The 25,065-nt window shown below is 44.6% G+C and overlaps 1 protein-coding gene across 1 annotated transcript in view; it reads right to left on the bottom strand.

Moving 5' to 3' along the window:
• Positions 1-25,065, bottom strand: part of Bmper (BMP binding endothelial regulator) — a 232,798-nt gene that overhangs the window by 198,541 nt on the left and 9,192 nt on the right. The window contains exon 3 of the mRNA XM_055601459.1: positions 4,096-4,195. Within this exon, the coding sequence (XP_055457434.1) occupies positions 4,096-4,195 (100 nt within the window). The remainder of the gene's footprint in view (positions 1-4,095; positions 4,196-25,065) is intronic.

Here is a 25,065-nt window from a genome sequence, read left to right on the forward strand (position 1 = left end):
TCTATCTATCTATCTATCTATCTATCTATCTATCTATCTATCTATCTATCTATGACAGAATTAGTGCCTAGAATGTACAAAGAACTAAAGACTCTAAACACTAGGAAAACAACCCAATTTAAAAATAGGCTATGAAACTGAACAGAGTACTAAAAAACAAAGAGAGATTCAAATGTCTAAGAAATATTTTTGAGAATATTCAGCACCTTAACCATCACGGAAATGTAAGTTAAAACTATTTCAAGATTTCATCATAACTATGACAGACAGAATGGCTACCATTAAAACAAAACAAAACAAAAAAAAACAAAAAACAACAAAAAAAATACTGGTATATGATGTGAGGAAAGAGAAACAATTATTTACTGTTGGTGAGGATGCAAACTGGTTCAGCTAGAATGTTATTCAGTTGTAAAGCAAAATAGAATTTACAGGTGAATGAAGGAAGCTGGGAACAATCACTGTGAGTGAGGTAAACCAGGCTCACACAAATACCACACACTGGCTCTCCTGTGTGTATCTTTGAATATGTGTGTTTAAACTGGAGTACCTGTAGAAGTCAGGAAGCCAGAAAAGACATGGAAGGAGAGAGATTTGAAGGCAAGGGAAACAATAGAACAAAAGGGAATACATAAGGGGAAAAGGGACAGTGGGGGAGGAAGGGATAAGTAGATGGGAATGGAAGGCAGAGTGGAAGAGAAGATAAGTAACACCACAGGCCTTTTTTCATTATTATTATTATTATTATTATTATTATTATTAATTACACTTTATTCATTTTGTATCCCCCATAAGCCCCTCCCTCTTCCCCTCCCGATCCCACCCTCCCTCCCCTTTCTGCATGCATGCCCCTCCCCAAGTCCACTGATAGGGGAGGTCTTCTCCTTCTTTCTGATCTTAGACTATCAGTTCTCAACAGAAGTGGCTGCATTGTCATCTTCTGTGGCCTGGTAAGGCTGCTCCCCCCTCAGGGGGAGGTGATCAAAGAGCAGGCCAATCAGATTATGTCAGAGGCAGTCCCTCTTCCCATTACTTTGTAACCCACTTGGACACTGAACTGCCATGGGCTACATCTGTGCAGGGGTTCTAGGTTATCTCCATGAATAGTCCTTGGTTGGAGTATGAGTCTCTGGGAAGTTCCCTGTGTTCAAATTTTCTTGTGCTGTTGCTCTCCTTGTGGAGTTCCTGTCCTCTCCAGCTCTTGCTATTTCCCAAGTCATATGGAAACCAGTTTTAGAAGCTTCTTTATATAGAGAGAGTAGTTCAATATTGCATTCATTTAGCACTGTTGCTAGAGTGCACACTGGTTCAGTCTCTATGGAAATTAGTGTGGAAGTTCCTTAAAAAGTTAGAAATAGACCTATCATATGATCCAACTCTACCATTCTTAGGTATATACCCAAAAAATTCTATATACTACTACAAAGATTTTATCTATATATATGATATTATATTATATCATATCATATTATATGTAAACATATATACATATATATACATATATATATATATAATCTCTACAGCAGTATGCAGAATATATACTATTACATATATGTGTCTGTGTGTGTGAGAAAGTTTAAATGAAGTTGCCCAATATAGGGGAAATGATACCTGTGCGAGATACAATAAACTATCAAACAAAAGGCCCAAACCCTAGCATTAGCTACTTCTCTTGACACTGTTGGTCAGTGGGAGCCTAAACCCTGAAAACAATTCAGCCTACTAACATTGCTCTTGATTACTCTCTACAGCTTGATACTAAGACCTTATTGCTGAATATACCACATACATGAGTCATAGAACATGGAAGAATCATGCTGGCACTGATCTGGAAATGTCATCCCCACTGGCTAGTTTTCACGGTGTCAGAAGGAGCAGTGCATTCTACTGAGGAAAAGAAGAAATGTAATCAGTGGTTTTACTCAACTAGAAATTCCGAAAGGCACAGTAATGACCAGCCTGGCAAGATATGCCCTTTGGTGCAATGGTGGCACAAATGTCACGGAAGTAATCGACCACCTTATGGTTGTAGTTAAGATCTGCTCCACAAGACTGGGCTCGTGCATGATAGCATTACCAGCCCAGGAAGCCAAGGTTGACTAAGTTACAGGCCCTGGGGTGGAAACTGCTACTGTTATTCTACAAAAAGAACAGGTCATCAATCTATAGACATTGGATCTTTATACCCAAACTTTAGTATAGCCCTCTGCTCTCATTGAAACAGCTTTTTTCTTCCTAACGGTGATTAATACAACCATTCACAGCTGGGCAAAGCACAGAGACTGTTGAGCGTTCAACCCTAAGTGGGAAGTCTGTATCACAGCACCCCCTGCCAGGGCCCAAGGATCATCAGAGAAGAGGAGGAAGAAAAGATTTTAAGAGCCCGGGGTTGTGGAGAACTTCTACGGTGTTTTTTGGACATGATGGGCTGTTTCCCATGAGCTCACAGTGACTGAGACTACGCAAACAAGGCTGCCCAAGGTCAAGCCTGTCAAAACTCCATCATGGATAGAGGAAGGGCCCACAGAGCTCCTCTCCTGGCCAGGGACCTCTTGGCAGTTGATGGATATGGGGGTGGAGGAGAGTCGCGGCCTCTAGCAGCTTTCCCACTATCCAGTGGCTGGCCCCAGACATACTAGCAGCACTAAGTGAACTTAGTGAGTTGATTCATTCATTCATAAAGTACATGAAGTTGGGAGAGAAAATCTGAGGTGTGAGGAATATGGGGAAAGTTGGAGAGAAAGGAATTTGGGGCCAGGTTTGATCAAAACGTGTGAATGAAACATGGTTTTCAAGAATAAACGAATAGATATGAAATGTAACTAAATGTTTGAGGCGCCAGACACACTAACTGCCCTAATCTGCTTAATCCTAGACGCACATCGCTGCATCAAGCTTACACTACACAAACATACTATGTGTCAATTAACATCAATAGTTTTAAAACGACAGCAGAAATTTGGCCTCTCGCAGCGGTGGACCAGGAGTCAACAATTAAGGTGGTGACCTGCAGCCTCTTCCAGCTCAGCCTCCCCATTACTCCGGCCTCTGTTTCCTTGGGTCATGACCCTGGTCTCTGTGTCCATCTCTTCTCGTAACGATACAGGTCACATTGGATTTGGGGCCACCCTAACTCAGTATCATCTCTTTTTGATAGATCAGTATCTGCAAAGACTATTTACAAACACTGTAACATTTTCTGAGGTCCTGAGGAACCTCTGGGGAGCCTCCACTCCTACACGTACTGCTGTGTTCTGACTCAACAGCGTGATTCTGGAGCATACACCCTGAAGCCCTGGCTTGAGTTTCAGGTGTCCGAATTCCCACACCATACAGTGTCAGGCCTCACTTCTGCCGTCTAGGGACAGGCTCCTGCGCTAAAATAGAATAACAAAAAAATGGGAACCACGGAACTAAGCAATCTGCGTGAATTACATGCCGCAGAAAGCAGCTGGGGCAAGTGTCAGGCGAGAGCTGGGAGCCTCGGGTGCTGCCTGCAGCCTCTGGCCAGGCTGGTAGGAAAGACCTGGGCTAGAGCCAGCAGCAGGCGCCGCTAGACAGCATTCCAGACAAGCGTGAGGGCACCAGGGTTGGGGCAGGATACTTCAGGGCCGCTTCAAAGACGAGCAGGGTGGGGGTGGAACAGAGATTTAATTTGGGAAGAAAAAAAAAAAGATTTAATAAGAACCAAAATGATAAAAGTTTGGGTTTAAAGACTCCTCTGGCAGAAGAGGGCTAGGAGAGCGTGCAGCCTGGAAAAAAACAAGTGTTGAAACTTCTCGACAAAAACACGCCCGTGCGCATGTGTGCAGATGTGCATAGGCGTCGTGTTTGCATCTTCGCTGTCACGGCGTTTCAACAACTTGCCTCAGAAAACATACCAAATGTGCGGATCAGCTTGTCTCCTCAACCCTTCACATCCCCCTTCACATCCTGGCAGCTCCCGTGCCAGTCCTGTGTACCCGGGCTTCAGTTTCCCTCCTGACGCCCACCTGCATGCCAGCCAAGAGCCGGATGGAAAGAGGGGTGAAATAAAGAGAAACAGAGGTGCCTGAAGCAACAGCCGTGAGACGAAGTGGCCAGGGTTAAACTCACCTTTGCAGCGCTCGCAGCATGCACCCCTCTGCTTAATGGCCAGCGCGCAATCCCGCGACAGCACCGGGCACTTCTCTCTCTTGCAAGTCACCTCTTTGTTCTGGACAAAAACAGACAAGGGACATTCGGAATCAGCTTCACTCAGAATCCAAACCCACAGCTGCGGTTTCCTCTCCCTATCTCGCCTTCTACTTGCCAAGAGAACTCAGAGATAGCTGATGGAATTTTTCTTTCCCTGGAAAAGAACTATCCCCCGGGAATAGGGGACTTCAGGAAAGTGGTGTGTTTTCAGAGATGAGGGGAGTTGAAAAGGTCCATCCTTAAATGCCAGCGTTGCTCAGATAACCCCACACTGAGGAAGAAATTTTCTCCAGCTCCACCTCAGGGTTTCTTTTTAGTACACGCTCCAGAAATGATAATATTTGTGTAAATCATATTTTGCCCAGTGGCTACCTGGGCCAAGATTGCATCGTGAGAACAAAAATATTTTCTCACTGCTGTCCAACAAGCCTTAATAGTAGAGTGCATTAAAATGCACCAATCTAAAATTCCAACTCAAATAACGACAAAGTTGAGCACTGAATCAAGTAAGAGAAAAAATAATACTCCACGTGCCAAGCAGAGACACAGTCGTCAGTGTTTTATAGCCTTGGGACAGCTGCATTACATTAGCACTTATGCTAATGAAAGTGTGGTAAGCATTTGCATCTTTGGTTTATCCCAAAAGGTTAGCTGTTAAAATGTCTTAGAGGAGATCCGAGTGCAGTTGCGTGCCTGGCTCCACAGAGAGCAAGGAGGTGTTCTCCCGATCACGCAACCTGGCCAACGCTATAGAGGCCGTGTGCTGTGACTTCCAGGGAGATTAAAATCCGATGTGATAAACATTGCAGATAAGAAAAACCAAACCAAAACTCAGTAAAGGTAGCTGGCCTTCCAGATCTGAAGCGGCCCCAGTGGCCTCTAGAGTCACAAAAGTGCACCACCTGTGCCCTAGCGCGAGCTGAGGCTGTAGCTGCTTAAAACCTTCATTTCCCGATGTGTAGAAGAAAGTTGGGGAACCACAATACCAGCTCTGCTCAGCTTGGACGGCACCTTCAGCTCTTCTCAGCAGAGCACAGGAAAACGCGCTGGGGTGGCCTCAAGAGGACCCAGGCGTTCTCAGAGTACAGCTCGAGAGTGCAAAGAACTCACTCACCGTGGAGCTGTGTGGCTGAGTGCCTGAGGAGCAAAGTGAGGTGCACGGAAGAGCTGTGTGCTCATGTGCACAGGAGAGGCTGAGAGGCCAAGCCATGCTCACCTACCGAGTCCAGACCCCAGGCAGCCGTAAGAGGAAAATGCACCCCCTTTGTGTGGCTCCCAGATTTCTTTCATGCTCTAGAGTTTACCAGACACTTCCTGTATCTAAGTCTGAAATAGCTAGACTGGACTCCTCCTGCAAATGATTGGACCATCCAAGAGGTCACACAACACTGCTCTCTTCAAATCACCATCACTGTCCTCCTACAGTGGGTGAGAGGGGGCAGAGAGAACAGGGTCTATCTTTCAGCAGCTCTACTTCTATATAAGCCCTGCTATTTCCCTGCCCTGTTGCTTTGCTAGACCTAAGGCCTGCCAAGGACAGTGTTACTATCCCAAGGTTGTCAAGCCTGGTGAATGTACAAAGCGAAAGAGCGGCATCCACAGAGGCTTCAGCTCAGTCCTGCAGGGCTGTGGTTGCTGGGTCTTGTTTGTTTGCTTGGTTGTTTTGTTTTGTTTTTATTTATTGATTGCCAGTGAAGGATGGGAGAGTGTGGCTGACTGTTGGAATGTGATGTCTATTCTTGGTCTCTCTCCTTGTTTCCTTCTCTCTCTCCCTTTCTTCTTCCCTTCCCCATTCCTCCCCCCACCCTTGGTTTTTCCATTGTCTTCGGTATGGTAATTATACACACAGAGCTAACCTCATCCATTCATTCAGATCCTAAGATGCAGTAGTCTTCCTCCTTCATGGTACAGTACAGCATCCCTAGCACTGCTGAGGAGTTCTTAACAAAAAAATGGCTCTGCCTCCCACCACGGCAGCGCGGATTTGAATAATGTTAGACCGCTAAGGTGAGGAAGCACAGCTGTAAGAGTGTCCTTGTCCCCAGTGAAGATGAGGCAGATGAAGGAGCCATCCTGGGCCTGTGGAGACAGCAGACCAGGTGTCTGGCTCCCAGCCCTTCAGCCCTCCAGCTTCATTCTTTTCTTCCCAGTGATGATAGTTTCCAAAGAAACCGTATCACGGCTCACATTTTCCTTTAATAACTTTCTTAAATCCCAAGCACAACATAGTTAGAATCACAACGCAAATGAGAGATATATTTTGAAAATTTTAGGGATTGTTGACCATATTCCTGCTGAAGGCAGCAAGAGTACCTGTCAGGCGTGTGTGTGTGCGTGTGCGTGTGCGTGTGTGTTTGGACACTGCCTGACTTGACTACCTGTGATTTCACTTGCAAAGCATGGACTCTACAACTCCCATTCCACACAGACGATCTCAGCCAAGGAAGACTGTGACAGACATGAATATGGCAAGCTGATCTTCAGTGCATGTGTGTATAACAGTGCAGCAAACCTGGACATAGCCTGGAGAAGGGTCCTCTTAAGACCACTGTGTCTGCTCTAAAAGGAGTCCTCACACAGAGTTCAAACCTTCAGGACAGTCAAAGAGATGAGCAGAAGCAACGTGAGGTCTGGTAAGGAGGAAGGCACACTCACACTTAAAACCTAGCTCAGATAGAAACCTTTGAGACACTCAAAACCCATAACAAGATCCCAACGTTCATAATAAATAGCTTGTAATTGTAGTCCGCCATGCACGATATTCCAGGTGAATGGGCTGTACAGTCACTTCTGTACTTTTTTTTTAAATATGTGGACAGACAGACAGGCACACACGCCTAAACTTTACGTATATATTTAGGGGGATAAAATTTCCTTTCTGTTTACCCTGAGGATTTTTTTTTAATATATCTTATTGGGGTCATGTTGAAGCTGCCAGATCAGATCATTTCTCAGAGTCTGTTTAGAGTCTGGTTGGTGGGGATGTGAAGATGTACTTACACTACCAGGCCCTCGAGGAAAGAAATAATACAGCTGTGGGAACATCATTGAGACACTGCTTCCTTGTCCCCTTAATTGATCCTAACAGCTACACGGGAAACTCAGACACAGGTAATTAACACCACTTGCCTGGCTTCCTGGACTTGGACAAGATACAAAAACCCATATCCTGGAGCCAATGGCTCTGGTGAGGAATGGCATATACAAGGCCCTGCTTTCAAGAGGCTCCCATCCCCACAGCCCTACACATCACAGCTGAGGGTAGAGCTTTCGACTCATCCGGTTCAGGCTTTAACTCAGCAAATGCTTCCTGATGGTGATTCACATGTTCTGTGCACGTTCTCTGACGAGCTTCGACGCTGAGCTAAGTGCGAGCACATGAAACCTCATCTCAGCATGGTTTTGCAGATAGAGAAATAAGGAAACACGCGCGTGGGATTAGCAAACACAAGTGAGAGACCCTGAGCACTAGCAGATCTCTGTCATGTAAATACCACAGTCCCGTACTTCCGTACGTAATGGACATCCAGAATACAGAGTGGAAGAAAACAGGATCCCTTCCCGGGGTCCTCCTCATAGTTCCCCACATGTGGAATGAGCGCCTACCTCCAGGAGAATCTCTCTAAGGACCTGCCTCAGTCCAGTCGTGGGATATCTGCACCTGCTTTGACGAGGCAACAGGGCCAGACCTATCAAACCCCCAAAAGACAGACTGAAATCCTCAGTTTTCCACAGATTCCAGGTTAGGTTTGGAGAATCACCCGTTATTATACATAAGCACACAGAAACAGTCCTCAAAACGCCACATTCACACCAGAAAACAGTCAAAACGCAATAACCTAAGCAACGTGTAAAAGCGTCATCTCCCAGCCCTCCGCTTTCTCATTGTGTCTCTGTGTTCACCCTCTAGAGGGTCAGCCAGCTGGAGAGTTAGGTCTACATCACTGTCTCCTTCCAGAAAGAACGGACCACAAATACCTTAACATGGACAAATGCATCAAAAAAAAAAAAAAAAAAATGTAGCCTTGGGATGCACCCTCAACAACTTGTCAACATGCAAAAAGTAAAGAGGGGGCGGTATAGAGAGTAAAAAAAGAAAAAAAAATTACATGTCTGGCAAGAAAACTCCATAAGGACGCCAGCCAAACCACAGCGGCAGCCACAGCCAAGTTCAGTCAGGATGACAGCAGGCAGTTTGCTGAGTCTGACACTTGCCACCAGATGGCAGCACAGAGCTCCCTGGCCGTGGGAGTTGCAGCCTTGAGCCTGATTCCTGCCTGCAGAACTGTCTCCTGTGTGGAGACAGCAAAGCATCAACGTGAAATGTTTCTAGTTGCTTCCACACACTGGAAAAGAGAGATAGCATGCAGATGTCCTTGAACGTTTCCATAAATGTCTTGAAGACTTTTTTTCTCAGAACCAATCCCATTATAGAATGCAGAAAGTACTACCTGACCCTTTATCTATGTAATAATAATAATAATAATAATAATAATAATAATAATAATAATAATAATAATAATAATAATATAGAAACAGAAACTTAGAAGCCAATACAGCGACACTGGTGAGAGCAAAATCATCTGCTGATAGACACCATCATTAAATCATGAAACAGTACTACAAATGTCCCACAATATGGCTGATATGCCACTTGGCCACCATGATAGAGATGTGGCAGGCTGCAGAAGTCTCTTCTCCTGGAAGAAACCTCAGTTTCCTTCTGTTCTGCCCCCCCCCCCGAAAGCAAGATCTGCCCCAGAGGCAAACATCTGACTATCGACAAAGATGCAAATTCAAACAGCTAGCTCCTTTTTTCAGAAGACCAGGAAGGCTGTGAGTTGACTCCATCCCCACCACCAAATGAGCACTATTCCATTTGTCAACAGGGCACGGGGTAAAGGAGAACTGTTTGAGAAGGTAAACAGGCACAGGTGGCTTTCTCCTTCCTTCAGCCCACCCCTCCCTCCAACAAATACACATGCTCTGCCATTTCATCATGATGATGTAACTTGGGAAAGGGACCTATAGAAAGACCTTCACAAGCCCCTCCCCCCACAACCAGATGCAAACATCCATGGGAGCAGACACACATCCACCCCCAATGGGCCATTCCCACTCTTATTAGCTGCCAGAGGGGTTGCCCGTCTCCTGGCATCTCTGAGAGATGAAGAGCTTCACACACATCCCAATCCACTTCGTTCTGTGGAACAAGCCTCCTACCTCCAGAAACAGGATATTGGAAAGAATTCCCCCTGTAGTCAGAAGCCATGGAAATGGATAAGGATCGTGAGACATTCTGACCCGTCATCGGACTGCTAAAGGCCTCATCTAAAGCACACACAGTGGCGTTTCATATAGACGGTCTCAAAACTGCTCAGACAGGAATCGGTTCTTAGCAATATGGACGTTTTCTGTCGACTTTTCCAAGGAAGGGAGAAACTGATCCAACATCAACGAGTTTATTCTCATTGGATTTTCTAGTCTCCCCATGCATGACATTAAATGGCTCAAACTTCTCCTTGAAGTGCCCTATTCTAACTCAATTCAGTCCCCCTGAACTGCCAAAGGGGATGTTATGGTCCTTTTAAACATAAGTCCCAGTTTCTTGGAGGCAATATACTACTTCCCATAAACAGAAGAATAATACTTTGTGTTTACATAGCACCTTCCTTCTAAAGAACTCTGCAGACATTATTTCATTAATCCTTATAGGTTTCTTAAATTTTTCAGAGGAAGGAATGATCCACAGTGAACGGAAGTGTCTCAGGCCCTGGAAGAACTGGCAGGCAGTTTAGTTGGGAACTCAATATGATTCCCAGGCCTGGATTAGAAGTCCAGGCAAGAAGGTTAGTTGCTAAGACACAGCATTAAATTTTATAGGTATGTTGTATTAGAATTAGGTTAGCTCCAACACAACCTTGAGATTTTAGAAATAGATTAACATGTATTGAGCTACTCTGGGAATTTTCCAGGAAAACTAACCACATGGGTCAGATTGGTGAGATCCTAAGCCTGTGCTGGTGTAAGGAAACCATGGGAAGGTTTGGCCAGGACTTGGAAGGGAAGGAGACCTCACACCTCACGTCAAGCCTTAGAAGTACTTGAATGCAGAGATACAAGCAAATGTTGAAGAAAGAGGAGTAAGTGGTACCAAAGACCTGAAAGAAGTGGGCTGTTTGAATTGTTGGAAATAATGACTGCCTGTGTGGAACCTGTGATTTCCAGGGGTAGGAGAAGTGTGCTGAGATAGCCCACTGCTTGCCAATGGCAACACTAAACTTAATTCATGACTTACTACTTTAATTACATTTTCACTTGCTTGTTCCTCATTATTGATAAATACAATTGACTTCCCCATAACTCTTAGATGGAAAGATCTGGAAGCAAAAACAAAAAAGTAAAAGGTAGATCACCTGCCAAAAGCCTAAGGGCACACCAGTTTAAGACTCTGGATCAAGTCTCAGTTCAATGGAACTCAGAAGAAAAAGAAGAGACGAGCAAAACCATTTCTAACATGAGGAAAGTGGGGCTGAGAAGTCCTCAGTACGGTCCCCAAGACATCCCTGCTCCTGAGCTGAGCTGAACTCAGTCAGGAAATAGAGGGGAGGGTTCAGGGCGGGGAGGGGGGGTGTGGCCCTTGCACTGTGGACCTCCAGCTGGTTTCAGAAAGTAGCATTTCCAGATTTTTCTCCACCCTTAACCTGCACTGCTTTTGCAAATTCCTTCAGCGGCCAAGGTCACAAACTGTCCCAGCCTGTCTCTAGTCAAATAGTGAGTAGAACAGAGGGTCTAGGAGACGCTGACCTGTGATTTATCACAGAACCCTTACATTTCTAGAAAATCTAGAATCCTGTCCGAACCGAAAACCTGATCCTTCTTCACCCTTGCTACAAGCCTTGGGAAGGCTCCTTCAGTTCTGTGAAGAAGAAAACTCAGGGACAGGAAAGTGAAGTACCCACCAAGCTTGCATGACTTGTGCAGACAGAGACTCAAGCCCAGGGTTCTCTTGCACAGCTGGCCAGGACAGAGACTCACACCTGGGGCTCCCTGCTAGGTAAGTGTGACTTAATTGCTACAATTCACAGCTTGGTCTAGAGGCTTAGATGAGCCATCTTTCCAGGCAGCTAAGAATTTAAATATTTGTTTTCATCTAGCAGTCCCACTTTCAGACCATTATAAACCTTGGTGTTTTATTGTTCTATTTTGAACACACAAGTTAGAAAAAAAAATACTGCATTTTAGGAAAGGCAGGTTATATCTCTGGCTTAAAAACGAGTTGCAGCTTCTAAGTACCCAGTCATGATCACTGGTAAGATGGACCAGAAGCTGGACTCAACTCTTTCAAATCCTTTCATTTCTTTCTCAATTTGTACTTGAGGGTGTACTTTCCCAGGAGCCTTGCGGCATCCCGGAGCCATAATTCTGGAGACTTTGTGTTAAAATGTCTTGTAAGAACATCGTGCAATCCATTGTACTACATGTGGGAGTGTTGTTCTTTCTCCCCCGTCTAGGCTCAGTGAGTTTACCCCAGAGACCTAGGCCCTGGCAAACACGGCCTCCTCCGGCCCCGCTCACAGTACAAACTCAGGACAAAGCTGCCCTTGAAACTCAACCATTTAAAAGACTTTATGAAGCCCACTGGGGCCCCCGATTATTTTGCAACAAGTCATATCCCATGAAGAAATTCACTTCTCTGCAACACAAAAACAGAAGGAGATTAAAGAAAAAGGCAAGGGGGTGAGAGAAAGGAGTGAGGACCCCGCTGTTCCGTCTGGCTAGAATCGTGTCATTTAGTACCCACATCCCTACAAAGACGGTGTGCTGTTGATATATGGCCCTCATACATCATGGGATGACAGTATTCTCCCAATACTGTACCTTGAAAATATGACACGTGCCAGCAGAAGCCGCGGGGGATTAATAAGGAGGCTCCTTTTACATTCGAGTTCTCTAACATTTCAATTTTTTTTTTACAGTCTCTAGTTTGTTGGAGCAATTATTTGAGGTCCTCATCTGGTTTAAGGGTTCAGGTCTGGCATTTTAGTTTCTCCTTTTCAAGGGAGCCTTAGAACAAAGGAACATGGGATGTTACAATGGCCCGGCTGCTCCAGTGCAGCTGTGCTCTAAAACAGGGCCGTGTCAAACAGCTCCTCGTTCTGTTTAATCATATTTTGAAATAGAACCAAAACATTAGAGATGGCAGAGCACAAAAGAAATAACCACCAAATAAAAATAGTAGCCGAAAGAAAGTAACACAGCCTGTTTTTTATTACGGCGCACATCGTATAAGCAAAGGTCTCCCTGCAGCCCCACACTTAACGGAACTAGAACAGACTGGCTAGAAGGCAGCCAGGGACCGCCACCACGGGCCCCATCACAGACACTGCTCTGCCACCACCCTCAGAGCAGACTGCAAAGTCGAAAGGGGCACAGTGCCCTCCTCCACCAGGACACAGCAACCAGGCATGTGAAGACAGGGGGAAAACATCGGCATCCTTCGTTTATTTGGGCCAAATGTTCAAATCTCCCCATCCCAAAAGGTCTCCAACAACTGGGGTATAGAAGGAAGTGGTGATGCACAGCTAGCTTCCAAAAGCCTCCTATCTTGTGAAGAATTGCAAACTTGGGGTGAAGGGAGTGGGCCCCGAAAAGGAACGGGGCTCCACGCACAAGGTGTCCTGGGGCCTCTCCTAACACCTTTGATTATTTCACACTGCTGCGTGGCCTTCAGCACATGGCGGATAATGAGTTGGCTTCTTCCCCTGCCCCAAAAGAAAACAGGAGAGAAGGGGACTATGAAATCCTAGGCATAGGTCCTATGCCTTTCTCAGCATCTCTCACTGAGCAGATGATGGCTGTTTTGGTGGTGATCCGGCCCCAGCTTTCAGCAGGATCTAGAACTCAGAGAACTGTCCTGCCTTAATCTTTGGGAGACACAACAGTCTGCTAGAAGGGATAAAAAGGGTATGAGGCGAGTGGGCAATGAGGGTAAGGACTTTGGGGTGCAGAAAGATTGCAAGAGCCAGAGGATCAGGGAGTTTGCTGTGAGGTTGTGTCTCCTAGAAATGTCAGAAGCTACAACCATAAAGTCGCACCAGCATGGCTACCGAAACAAGGACAATAACAATAGATGTGTTAAAATGGACAGGGGAAAGACTATGAAGCCTCCACCCAAATAAAGAACAACAGGCAACTGAAGAATGTTGAGAGCAGGAGAAATAGTCTTCCCCAGGGATGAGCTCACCAATTGGCTATCCAATACCTAATGCTCAGCCCTGAAAACATATATATAAGTAACATTATACAGCCTGGGCAGATTGTAATTATGTATTTTTGAATATGTAATATATGTACATAACAACAATTAGTGAAAAAAGAGGCCATGAATTTGAAGGAAGACTAAAGGGGTATGTGTGAGGCTTTGAAAGAAAGAAATAACATATTTATATTATAACTTCAAAATAACAAAGTAATAATAAAAAAAGCAACTTTGGGGGGAAGCTGAAAATGTGACAATAAAGAAGATGGTGAACCCTGTATTTTAAGGGCCCCTTTCCTAATTTATTCAATATCAGAAGCTGGGTTCTCTGGTGTAAAAGGACAATGAATTCAGTGGAACAATGTAAGTTGTTCTTAAAGAAGAAAAATGTGTTTAAAACATGGAACCCAAAGGTCTTAGATATGGTTGGAAAAGCCATCCCTGGAGAATCGATTCCCTGCATCAGCACCTATTTCCTTCCCAGATCTACAACAATTCATATTGAACCTAAGTCCTCCAGGGTACCCATCCCTATGGGTCCATAACCAGCCACAGAGCAGAAGAAACACAAGACTTTTCAAGGATTGCCCAGAGAAAGCCTGGGTGCTGTAGCCGTTGCAAAAATACCTGATCTTGACAAGTAAACAGTGCTGACATCCACGGGAAATGGCAGGGCTGAGGGGCTGCTGCAGCCCATCTGTCATTTTGACAAAGTAACTTTCTGGTCACCACTGAGACACTTTTAAAGACATCTGCACAATTGACCCCGACCACCAGTAATCACTGAGCCTTTCAAAGGTCCCTGTGGGACAGGAGGCCTAGTTGGCTGTGGCCTGGACTCTCAAGCCATGCCTCTATGCCACGGTTATAGTGTTGCGGTACCTCAGACGTTAAAAAGATGCCTAGCCCCGGGCTACACGAGTTAGCACTGATGCAGAGGGTACGCGGTCAGTCTGAGCAACACTTAGGCAGAGGAGCAACCGGCACAAGTAGCTAAAAATCCAGAAAGCCCTTGCCTCAGACAGACTCCCCATATGCTGGCCATTCTGAGCCGGAGTTGCACTGACTCATCCACTAGGGCCATTAGCAGTGTGCTCTTGCCACTAAAGCTTTCCCAAGGGCACATGCAGATGTCAGGAAGAACTAGAGAAACCACAGACGTATTTTATGGGCTTAGGGCGTAATTTTAATCTACTAGTTTCCATTTCCAAACTCTTTAAACCATCAATAAGAGCCAAATTAGCACATAATCCTTTTCTGAGATTAAAGGTGTTATGAAGAAATGAAAGTGGCTGGATACCCGTAAAACATTCTTAAATGTGAGCTTATCACTAAGGGGATTCTTGTGTACCTCACTTAAAAAAAAATCAAATCTGGCTATTATTTCTGACCATTAGTCTTAACAACACCTTCCTCTTAAGGCAACGTCTCAGCACTGACATATCTAAAGACAAATGTGTCAACAGAAAAACAAACAGCCTTTAAAAATATGATGTTTTGGCTATAAGCATATTTTCCTGTGGGTTAACACTCCTACTGCATAATTCAGTCTATCTGACTAAAGAAAAAAAAAACATGAATCTATTTGACAAATATTTTTGAGGACCTGCTGTGAACCAGGCATTTTGCCAGGTTTTGCTGGGAACAGAAAACATGAATCAGATACATCTTCTGCCCTAGAAGAGCTTACAGTCCAAGAGAGACGGGCTTGAGCATGAAAACAGTTAAAGTTTCTCCCATGATGCCGCAGGAGTGGTCAGCAGTGCTGCTTACCCATCATGGATGGAAGAGACACGGCAACTGAATTCTACAACCAAAACCTCTGAGGTCAGCCCAGGCATCCTGGGTCTTCAGACAGTTCGAGGGCCATTGAACGAGCTTTTAAAATGCTCTATTGTATAATCATATCCCTGATACAGAATGTGACCTACACATGTCAGAGCCCACAAATGAGTCTTCTTCCAGGCCGGCACTACAGCTCACTCCAAAGATGTAGCAACATGGCTCATGGCACCTGTGGCATAACAATTGGCTTTACAGCTACATGGAAAAGTAAGGAGGACTCAATCTAGGCAACTGCTTTCTTGTTGAAACTGCAATAGTTAACATACTTTAGTAGAATCACATCTATAATGTGTTTTAAGTAAAATACCAAATACAAAGTGGATTTTAATTAACACTTCAAAGCATTTACTACATCATTACATTTTTAGATACAGTACAGTGGAGAGTGTTGGCTGTTTCCCTCTAACTATCCTGAAGCTGAATGAAAGCTGCACATCATTGCCACTGACCTGAATAATTATCTATCATATATCACTAGCTCAGGAAAACATCTAAATTCAAGCTAGGAAATGTGGCTTCTATTGGACGTATACTACTTTGTAAAGTCAAAAAATTATAAATGAAAAAAATTATTAGTGAACCATCGTAAGCTGGAATCACCTTCAGTTTTTCTTGTTATATCGTTTGTTGTGACTACAAGACTGTTTGTTAGAATTAACATCTCACCTTTTAGTGCATTTCTACCACTTCTTGGCATCATGCATGATCACAACGTAATGTGATCTGGGAGGAAACCTAGTAATCATGATGTAAGAGCAGCAGGGTTTACAGTAGAAAGGCAAGCTCCTAAACTAGTTTTGAGAAGAGAATTAATCAGATCAAATTACTGAATCACAAATATTAAATATAAATGGCATAAACTCACTTATCAAATTGATATGGACTGATTAAACTTATCACTGAGCTAGGCACTATGGGTGTGTCATGAACATGAGAGACATTATATCCTCCTAGAGCTGATATTTTAGCAAGGAAGACTTAAGGAAACAAATATTTGCATGACATAGCAGGTAGTGGAAAGGGCTCTGAAAAAAATAAATCAGGACACAGGAAAAGAATAATATTGGGTGGCATTATGGGGAAGAGTAATTTTTAAGTGACCTTCTAATATGGGAATATCAGAGACTTTAGCAAAGAAATGAGATTGAATAAGTATGCTGGATAAATGTGTTACAGACACAAAACAGTACCTGGAGAAGCTATCATGCAGGCTGAATGAGGGACCAAGGAGGCAGATGGACTAGTAAAGAAAATGGGTGCTTTGAGAGGTAGGGGGAGAAATGAGTTAAAAGATGGCACCCTGACCCAGATGGAATAAGACTATTGGCTGATTATTTTTCAAATCTGACTCATAGTGATATGAGATGCTACCAGTGTGTTTTGCTCATACATATATGTAAATGTTACACACATGGTTTTTAGATTTTTTTTAATGTTTGTGTTTTACATGCATGTGCCTGAACCACTTGCATGCCTGATACCTGCTGAGGCCATAAGAGGGTGTCAAATCTCTTACTACAAGACGGTTGTAAGCCATCATGTAGGTGCTGGGAACCAAATCGATTCCTCTGCAAAAGCAGCATGTGCTCTTAATAACTGAGTCATCTCTCTGGTCACATTTTGTTACAGTGACATATTTATTTGTGTGTGTTCAGGCATGGCCAAGCAGGTGTACAAGTGTGTTTTGAACATATGTGGAGGCCAGAGGAGAACTTTTTGGAGTTCTCTCTTCCCACCATATGGGTTCCAGAGATCAAATTCAGGTTGTCAACTTTGCCAGCACAGTGCCTTTACTCACTGAGTCATCTTGCCAGCCCCTAAATATATTTTTAAGGTTTGGCTTGGACATTAATGCCTGGGTGAGCTGGGCTTTGGGGAGAGATATAAAATGACCTCTCTATGCACCATTTCAACTTGAGATGTTGCTAGCCATCCATATGGAAATGTTAAGTAGATATTTAGGAACATGACTCAGGATTTGGGGGGTGAAAGGACTGGGAACATAAGTGGATGAACTCTCAGCATTTTCAAACATAGGTATGTATAAAGGAACATGGAGAATTAAGAAGCCATCTTGGCTGAGTCTTGCAGCCATCAAATATTTAAGGTTTAAGGAGGTAAAGATCCATTAAAAAAAAAAAGTCAGCTAAACAGCCCTTATCAACCTCCCCAGTGCTAAGAAAGTTCAGTGCCTGTGGGTCCTTATGCACAGACACACATTTTACAACTATATGTAACCACTGGTTGGGGAATAGTGTTAATTCAGTGATCACCCCAAACCACCTCTCAGCACCTACCACCACCTCAGATACCTAGGTAGCAAGACAGCTCAGGACTGGATTGCAGCCACTCATCGGAGAGGCTGTCTTGACAACAGCTCCCTGTAATCACCACACCCCCAGCTGTTGTCTATAAGGGGTCAGATTTGAATTTAGGGATATTCTCATGGGCCAGAAAAACTGAGAATACCAAGGAAAAGACTTAGAGTTAATGTGCCCAAACAAGAGAGCTCACACTCACTAAAGCTTACTGAGCAAAGGCCAAGTGAGTATTAAAAACAATACTGGCTGTGAGAGAGCGTTGGGCATGTAGGAATAATGGAAAGTGTTGAGAGAAAAAAATTTCTCAGCATAAATTTCTTCTCAGCTTTCCAGAGCCCTCAAGCCAAACCCCTGCAGCTTTCAGAGCCCGCAGTCAAACCCTGCTTTCAATTTCTGATCCTAAGATAGATGACTCAAAACTAGGACGGTGATACTCATCTGCTACAGGGCCAGTAGGATCCAGAGCTCCAAGGCAAAGCCTGCACTCTCAGTCAGCCTCAGCCAGGAGGCAGGGGAGCCGCCAAGACCCCACAAGCAACTTGGGACTCATTCTAGAAGCCAGTGAGAGGCAGGGCCCTGAGGAGAAGCTGAACTAGGCATATGTTGCAACTTTGGGATCAGTTCTCCTCTGTCCTTTCAACATGATCTTCCCCTCCCACATGCTGGAAGGCTGTTAAAATTTCTCTGGGCTAGGCTAAATCATTTCAGCACACTATGGTTGGTGAAAAATGTTTACCGAGCCCCCACATGGCCAATGGACACTGTTCTGAGCAGAGCCGTTAGCTCTACCCAGCCATTCCTCTTGACCCCGAAGTAGCGATTATAAGTGGCCCCTGTCCTGGCCCTTCCCCAGATCATCCATGGCCAAGGTCAATGAGCTCCACACAGCACACCCTGTCCACACCAGTGTCCCACCGCCACGTTGTGAGCTGAGAGAACCACCATCTCCAGTGCCTGTGTGTACATTTCAGTTTGCTGGCAGCAACTAAGAATTAAAAACTGAGACTTGAAAAAACAAGATATAAAAATTAGAGGAGTGGGAACACGATAGAAATGGCTGGGTTAATAGCAGAGAATGGAAATAGCATCATGAGGAATAATAAAGAAGGGGAAAATAAAGGTGAAACTCTGCAAAAGAATGTCAGAATGATTGAAGTATCTTTTAAATTACCATTAAATGTATTGATAAATGTCCATCAAGGAGATGGTGACTTGAATCAGAACTGGTCAGGTTGATTTCATATTCAACCCGAGCAGAGAAAGGGAAGCATGGACAGGAGGCAGAAAGCCAGGAGAGAAGAAAAAAAAGAACAAAAATTGGCCAGAAGTATCTGCTCTAATCAGAGAATGTCTTTGCTGCATCCAGAAAGAGCTGTCAGCAAAGGGGGTGGCTTCTCCTGACTTTTCTGAGGGTCTCAGGGGTTGGTAAGGAGGTGGCTGCTAAGCCCTGCGTCACCTGGCCTTTGTCTCTCTGTCCTCCAGGTGCAGCTGGATCCCACCAGACAATCATAAAAGCTTCAATGTTTGGTCAAGTTGCTACATCTAGCTGCCTCATGCTGAAGAAGCAACAAACAGCCATCTCCTCAGCTTCATCACCGCGCAGCTGCTGACCATCATGGAAAGACCACAGGAAACAGAGCAACCCCGTGGGAACCCAGCACATGAAAAGGCTGGCGTCCGCCCAGGGGGCCAGTCTGACCCACCCAAAGGCGCCAGTTAGGGTTCTACCTAACTCACACACAAGACTGCTAAACATGTACTCTCTCGGGAATCAATGTGGTGGGCCCTGTCACTGAGCCTTGGGGCATCCTCTCAGCCTCTGTGGTTAGGGAACTGTCTCTGAGATCTCCTCGTGGGGTCAGCCCAGGATTGGAGCAGGATTCCAGTGCTTGAGCTGTAGTCCCAGCTTTTGCTGGCTGCAGCGAGATTTGCTTCCCTGTGTCTTGTGATCTCAACTATGAAAACTTGTAGAGAAACCCTGCCCTAGTTCACAAAGCGGCTCTGAGGAAAATTCAGTTCAGGCTGTCCCCAGATCACAAACACAGGGTTGCCTCACAAACTTTCAAGTTTGCAAGGGATTATTCTGCAGGCTTTGGGGGCTCGTGAACAATAGACACTAACTATTCTGGCCCTGGACAAGCATATTGTCCAGTAAAAGAGACAGCTAGCTATGTAACGCAAAACTTCAGGGCAAACCGGAGTGAGAGTTACGACAAAAGCTTCCTACACAGAGGCTTTGAAGAAGAAATGATTAATTCCAAGTGGAAAACCAGAGATTTGATAGAGACAACATGAAAAAGAAAAGGAACTCTTCAATAACAATGATTAATGTATAAGATAAACGTGGGAAAGTTTTGCAGAAGTGATATGATATAAATGATGGTCTATTTTAAAGCTGTTTAACAAAAACAATCTCAGTTGTACCTGAACATGACTTAAGCATGAACACAAAAGCTTGTGTTTATGTTTACATCTCTTCCTTTCTATTCAGCTTCCACTCAAAAAGTACCAGAAGTGTTTATTAGAACGGCATAGCCTCTGGTGTCTTGAAAAGGGTTGGAATGTGTCTTTTTAAGAGGCTCCTCAGTGGTGCCTATGCACGTTGAAATGAGAGGGTTCCCCACTGCGAGGGCCTGGTGGGAGAACTGAGAGATAAAGGCAAGGATCTTACTATGGACTTGTTAATGACCTACAACCATAAGGGAAGACAAGGAGTAAAAAATGACGAGTATAATGGAGGAAAAGGCAGGGGCTATCAGTGACTAGAACACAGCCAAGTGTCTCTGGTGTTCAAAATATGTTTCTCAGGGCCCCAAATACATACATGATTACTAGTCCCATCACACAGTCACATGTTTGTTTAGTCGCTCGAAAAATAGTTTGCATACTAAAATACTACATTAATTGCACCAATACATACACACATTAAATGCATATCATCAGACAAGAAGGCATGCTTAGCTCTTGACAATTAAATATGACAGCCAGACTTAGTATCTCCAGCATTGTACATGTTAATCAATTTTCAAAGAACTCAAAAGCAATAAAAGATAACTACGTTCAAAACTTTCTCAAACATAACTTAATCTCTTTTTGTTCATGTGAAAACTGTTTCTTCAGTCTTGCAGAGCCTTGGGGCATTATTAACATAAATGCTCAATAAATATGCAGTGGCCTTAATGAGCAGCCATCGATCATTCTCCTACTTCAGTCTTGCAATGCAATTCCCATATGCCCTGCAGAGGCTGGAGCGTGTACTGGACCACAGAGCTGAGAATGCTTCCTCCTACCTCCCCTCCTGCCCTGCAGCCCTCAGAGGGGTCTGGAGCATGTAAAGAGCCCATTAATTTAGAGCAGGGAGTTCAGTGACTGAGAGATTCTTTACTCTGTCACAGACTGAGAAATATTCTACTGTATCCTCACATTGGATTTTAGTTTATAAATCCAGTCGAAAGTCTGTCTGAGCTCAAGCGCATTGCAATAACCTGTCAGGATAACTATCGTCATTTTAAAAGTCCCAGGGTTGGAGCTAGAGAGATGACTTAGGAACACTGACTGCTCTTGTAGAGGACCAGAGTTCTACCTAGAGCAGCAATGTGCAGCCACCTGTAAGTCCAGCCCAGTGGGATCGGATGCTTCGAGCCTGTGAAAGACACTTGCACTCACAGGCACACATTCTCCCCCTCCAAACCCCACATACACATGATTAAAAGAAAAAAAGTAAATCTTTCTTCCAAAGTTAAAAGAGCTTCAAAATATATGTTAGGTTGAATCACATGATATTGCTGTTTCTAACAGCCAATAAAAGACAAATACCAAAATCTCCTAGCTGCATTTCTAGACCAAACAAATGAGCACCCAATTTTCTTAATATGTCTTCGCTCTCTTGCTCAGTATGAAATAGGGAGATGCCACTGTTTTTAATGAATCCCAAATGGTACCCTGTGCCCAGGAAGGAAAAGGAAGCCAGCTGCTGTTGGGTGGACTCAGTTAGTCCATGTGATACACAACAGAGAAGATCCCAGTAATGGAAAGGGACAGTCCCTCCAGACCTGCCCAAGACCAGGAAGACACACAAGGAAGGCAGGGCCCACCCCTTTCCTGAAGTCAGCGATCCCATACATTAGAATCTCAATGGAGTCACCACCGGGAGCCCACATTAGTGCTCACCTGGGCTGATGGGTTTGGAGCTGACTCTGCTGTCTCCCAGTAGGCACTAGAACCACCGTTTCACATGTGCCTAGAAACAAGAAGTGGCCACAACTGTAGCCTAAGAGGCCTAATTCTCCACAGGAACATCAACACGGCCCATGGCAGATCCCAACTGTCCTGACATAGCAGCTCCCGAGTGGGAGAATGTCTGCTTAATCTTTCACGTCCTCTCATTCATATAATTGGTGTCGCTTGAGACCACAGTGCAGTTTCTATGAACATCTCCATGCTTCTGCTTTTACACTCTGAGTGCAGAAAGCAGGAAAGACCAAGTGGGCCGCACGCTGGAGCCTTTAGTGAAACAGGACGGTGTACCAGGCAGTGGGCCGTGGCACGTGCAGAAGCCCTGAGCCCCATGCAGGTTGATGCTGGCCTACATGCCTACAGGGAAGACTGATTCTCACATCTTGGTACAAACAGTGGTCAAACTGCACGTAAAATAGAAAGTAAATTCCCCAGCATTCTTTACTAGGATGTTTTAAGAGAAAACACGGGGAAGCATGAAGATATTGAGAAGGGTTGATGAAGTTGTGATGTTAGTTCTGTAATTCACAGGCTAAACCCAAAGAGACCCTCAGAAGACAGGCTTCAAACGCTTTCCAGGAAATAGTTTAAGAAAATGACAAGTTACAGACGCTAACGGCTTCTCATCGAGGCCCAAAGAACTAGAAGAGCACTTGCGGGTTTTCTGGTTTGTGTGACTCCTTCCCATGGCCCAGCTGGTTTCTCCTGGAAACAGCCCTCCTGGCGTCACCCACCAGGTTCCAAAGGCCAGCAGCTGGATCAGAGAGGCCAAGCCATTGCCTCTTTCCAGTGCCCAATCTGTGCTTGGAACACAAGCAGCCACAAGGAACTATCTAGCCAAATCTAGATAGTTACCAAGAGTGTGAGTTATTTTGGAAATGGGTATTTGTGTAGGTTACAACGTGATGCTCACGGTGAGCTCGAGTCCCCATGGGCTACAGCAGTGGTTCTCAACCTGTTGGTTGTGACCCCTTGAACAACCTATTCACTGTCTGCATATGAGATATTTACATTACAATTCATAACAGTAGCAAAATTACAGCTATGGAGTAGCAACAAAAGTAATTTTAAGCTTGACGGAGTCACCACAACATGAGGGACTGTATGAAGGGTCACAGCATTAGGAAAGTTGAGAACCACTGGCTCAGAACGTGATGGTCACAAGAGTCCTGAGTCCCTGTAAGTTAAACCATGAAGCTCCCTACAGTCCTGATTTCCAGGATCACCCTCCTCGCTGAAGCATCTCCAGCGTAAATGCCACGCATGTAGCAAGTCCACTCGGAGGTATTTCATGGCTGATTCTATCAAAGCAGTGCATTTGGGAGACATGCTGTGGTCAGTCAAGGTGATACTCTTCCCCCTTCTCATTTTTCTCTTATTAAGCTGCCTACATGAAACTTTAAAATTGCCATTTGTTTTACAGATCTATGAACTTCTTATTTCAAAGATCTGGGTTAGTCCCACCCGTTACCTAACATTCGAAAAAACTTAAAAGCTCATTACACTACAGGACATGTACATACAATAAGGCCTTTGTCCTTCAAAGAAAAACATAATTTTCAACAGTCAGCTTCCAGAAGCCAAGGGAACTGACATCCAAAAGCTAATATAAACACCAAGGCCTGCGTCAAGATTTCAAAGTTAGCTTCACTGATGGGGCTGGAGGTGACTGGGCTTCGAAGGCCAGCCACTGGGGCATTTTTTTTTTAACTGTGACTTTTGGAAGTGGAAGAAACTTTGTGCCCTGCCTCTCCTGCCTTGTCAGCAACCCCTCTGCTCCTGACAGCAGGCTATTCCTACAAGAGGGGTCATTTCTTTCCTCACAATAAAAAAAAAAAAAAAAAAAGAAAAACAGCTACAGCTCTTAATGTCTGAGAGAGTCAAACACAACTACGTTGCTTTTTAAGAGGGGGAAATGTGTTGCTCTAATGATTATTTAGGATGTTGTGAATAGAGGAGGGTGACCTTTTGTGACAAACTTTCTGGGAGAGTCATCATTCGGAACACGGAGTTCCATTCTGGGGTGAGCCATCCCAAGTGTTAACCTAAAGTATAAACAGGAAACTCCAGCTCTACTCCCACTCAAGTCTCAAGGTCGTAGACCTCTCACTGACGCTATAGGGCAGTCAGAAAGATCATGACAAGTTCTTACACTTAAGAACCTCATCCCTGAAGGCAGGAATTCACTCAGGCTCTGCATAAAGGCAGCACATGTCATAGAAGGGAGAAAGAGTTGCTCTCCAAGAATGAGCAAGGCCAAAGCGGCACGCTACCTTACATGCTGTAAGCAGCTGAGTTCATCCGGCCCAAAATGTGTAGGCAAAGACCCTGTGCTACTGGGGAGCACAGTCAACTGGACCATATCACACTCTCTCCGAGGCCTGTCAGTGCTGAGGTTCACTTTGTGCCTGCTGCTTCCAGATGCAGTGACAGATATCACCCAAGGACAGGGGGATCTCACTGACGGCACCACACTCATTGGTTGAGCGAAGCTAGACACAGAACACCACCTGGCTAACCTCCAAATATGCTGGGGCTCTCCCTGCCCCCAGGACTCATTGTCCACCCTGAGCAAAGAGAGAGGGAACACAGTTCACAGGCAGTAAGTTATTACTAGCCCAAGTACTTATTAGGAGAATCCAAGACAGGGATTCAACACAGTCCCAGATGGGAGCCTTTCCCACAGTTCAGAACATGTTCAGAGAATTTACCTGTTTTAACTCACACTCTGATGTGAATGATCATCACCACAAAGAGGGGGTTGTCAAGGTACAGAAATAGTCCTCAACTTACCCAAAGCCACACAACCATTAAGGGTCAGAGCTTAGAACTATATTATGATTCCTCAGGAATGTACTTAATAAATTTTGTGTCAAAACCTGGTTTATGGCATAATACAGTTGACCCTCCATGTCCAAATGCTCTCCAGCAATGTGTGTGTGTGTGTGTGTGTGTGTGTGTGTGTGTGTGTGTGTGTGTATCTCAAGCATTTGAGAGCATCCTGGAGGCTTTTCTTTTAAAAAGTCTTTGTCTTTAACAATAATTCCCCTGACATTGTTTGTAAAGGGCTTTCAAGAACATCAACACATTTAACCATTCATCACCTCAGCTGATACCCAACCCCTGCCAACTGAAATGAGCTGCAGGCATGCAGCCTTGATGACTTGCCCAGGACCCACAACTAAGGCTCAGAGAGACCTGGCATGACAGATAACCACTACCCAG

The sequence above is a fragment of the Psammomys obesus genome, unplaced genomic scaffold, assembly GCF_907164565.1.
Source record: "Psammomys obesus unplaced genomic scaffold, mPsaObe1.curated_primary_1811, whole genome shotgun sequence".
Lineage (NCBI taxonomy): Eukaryota > Metazoa > Chordata > Mammalia > Rodentia > Muridae > Psammomys > Psammomys obesus.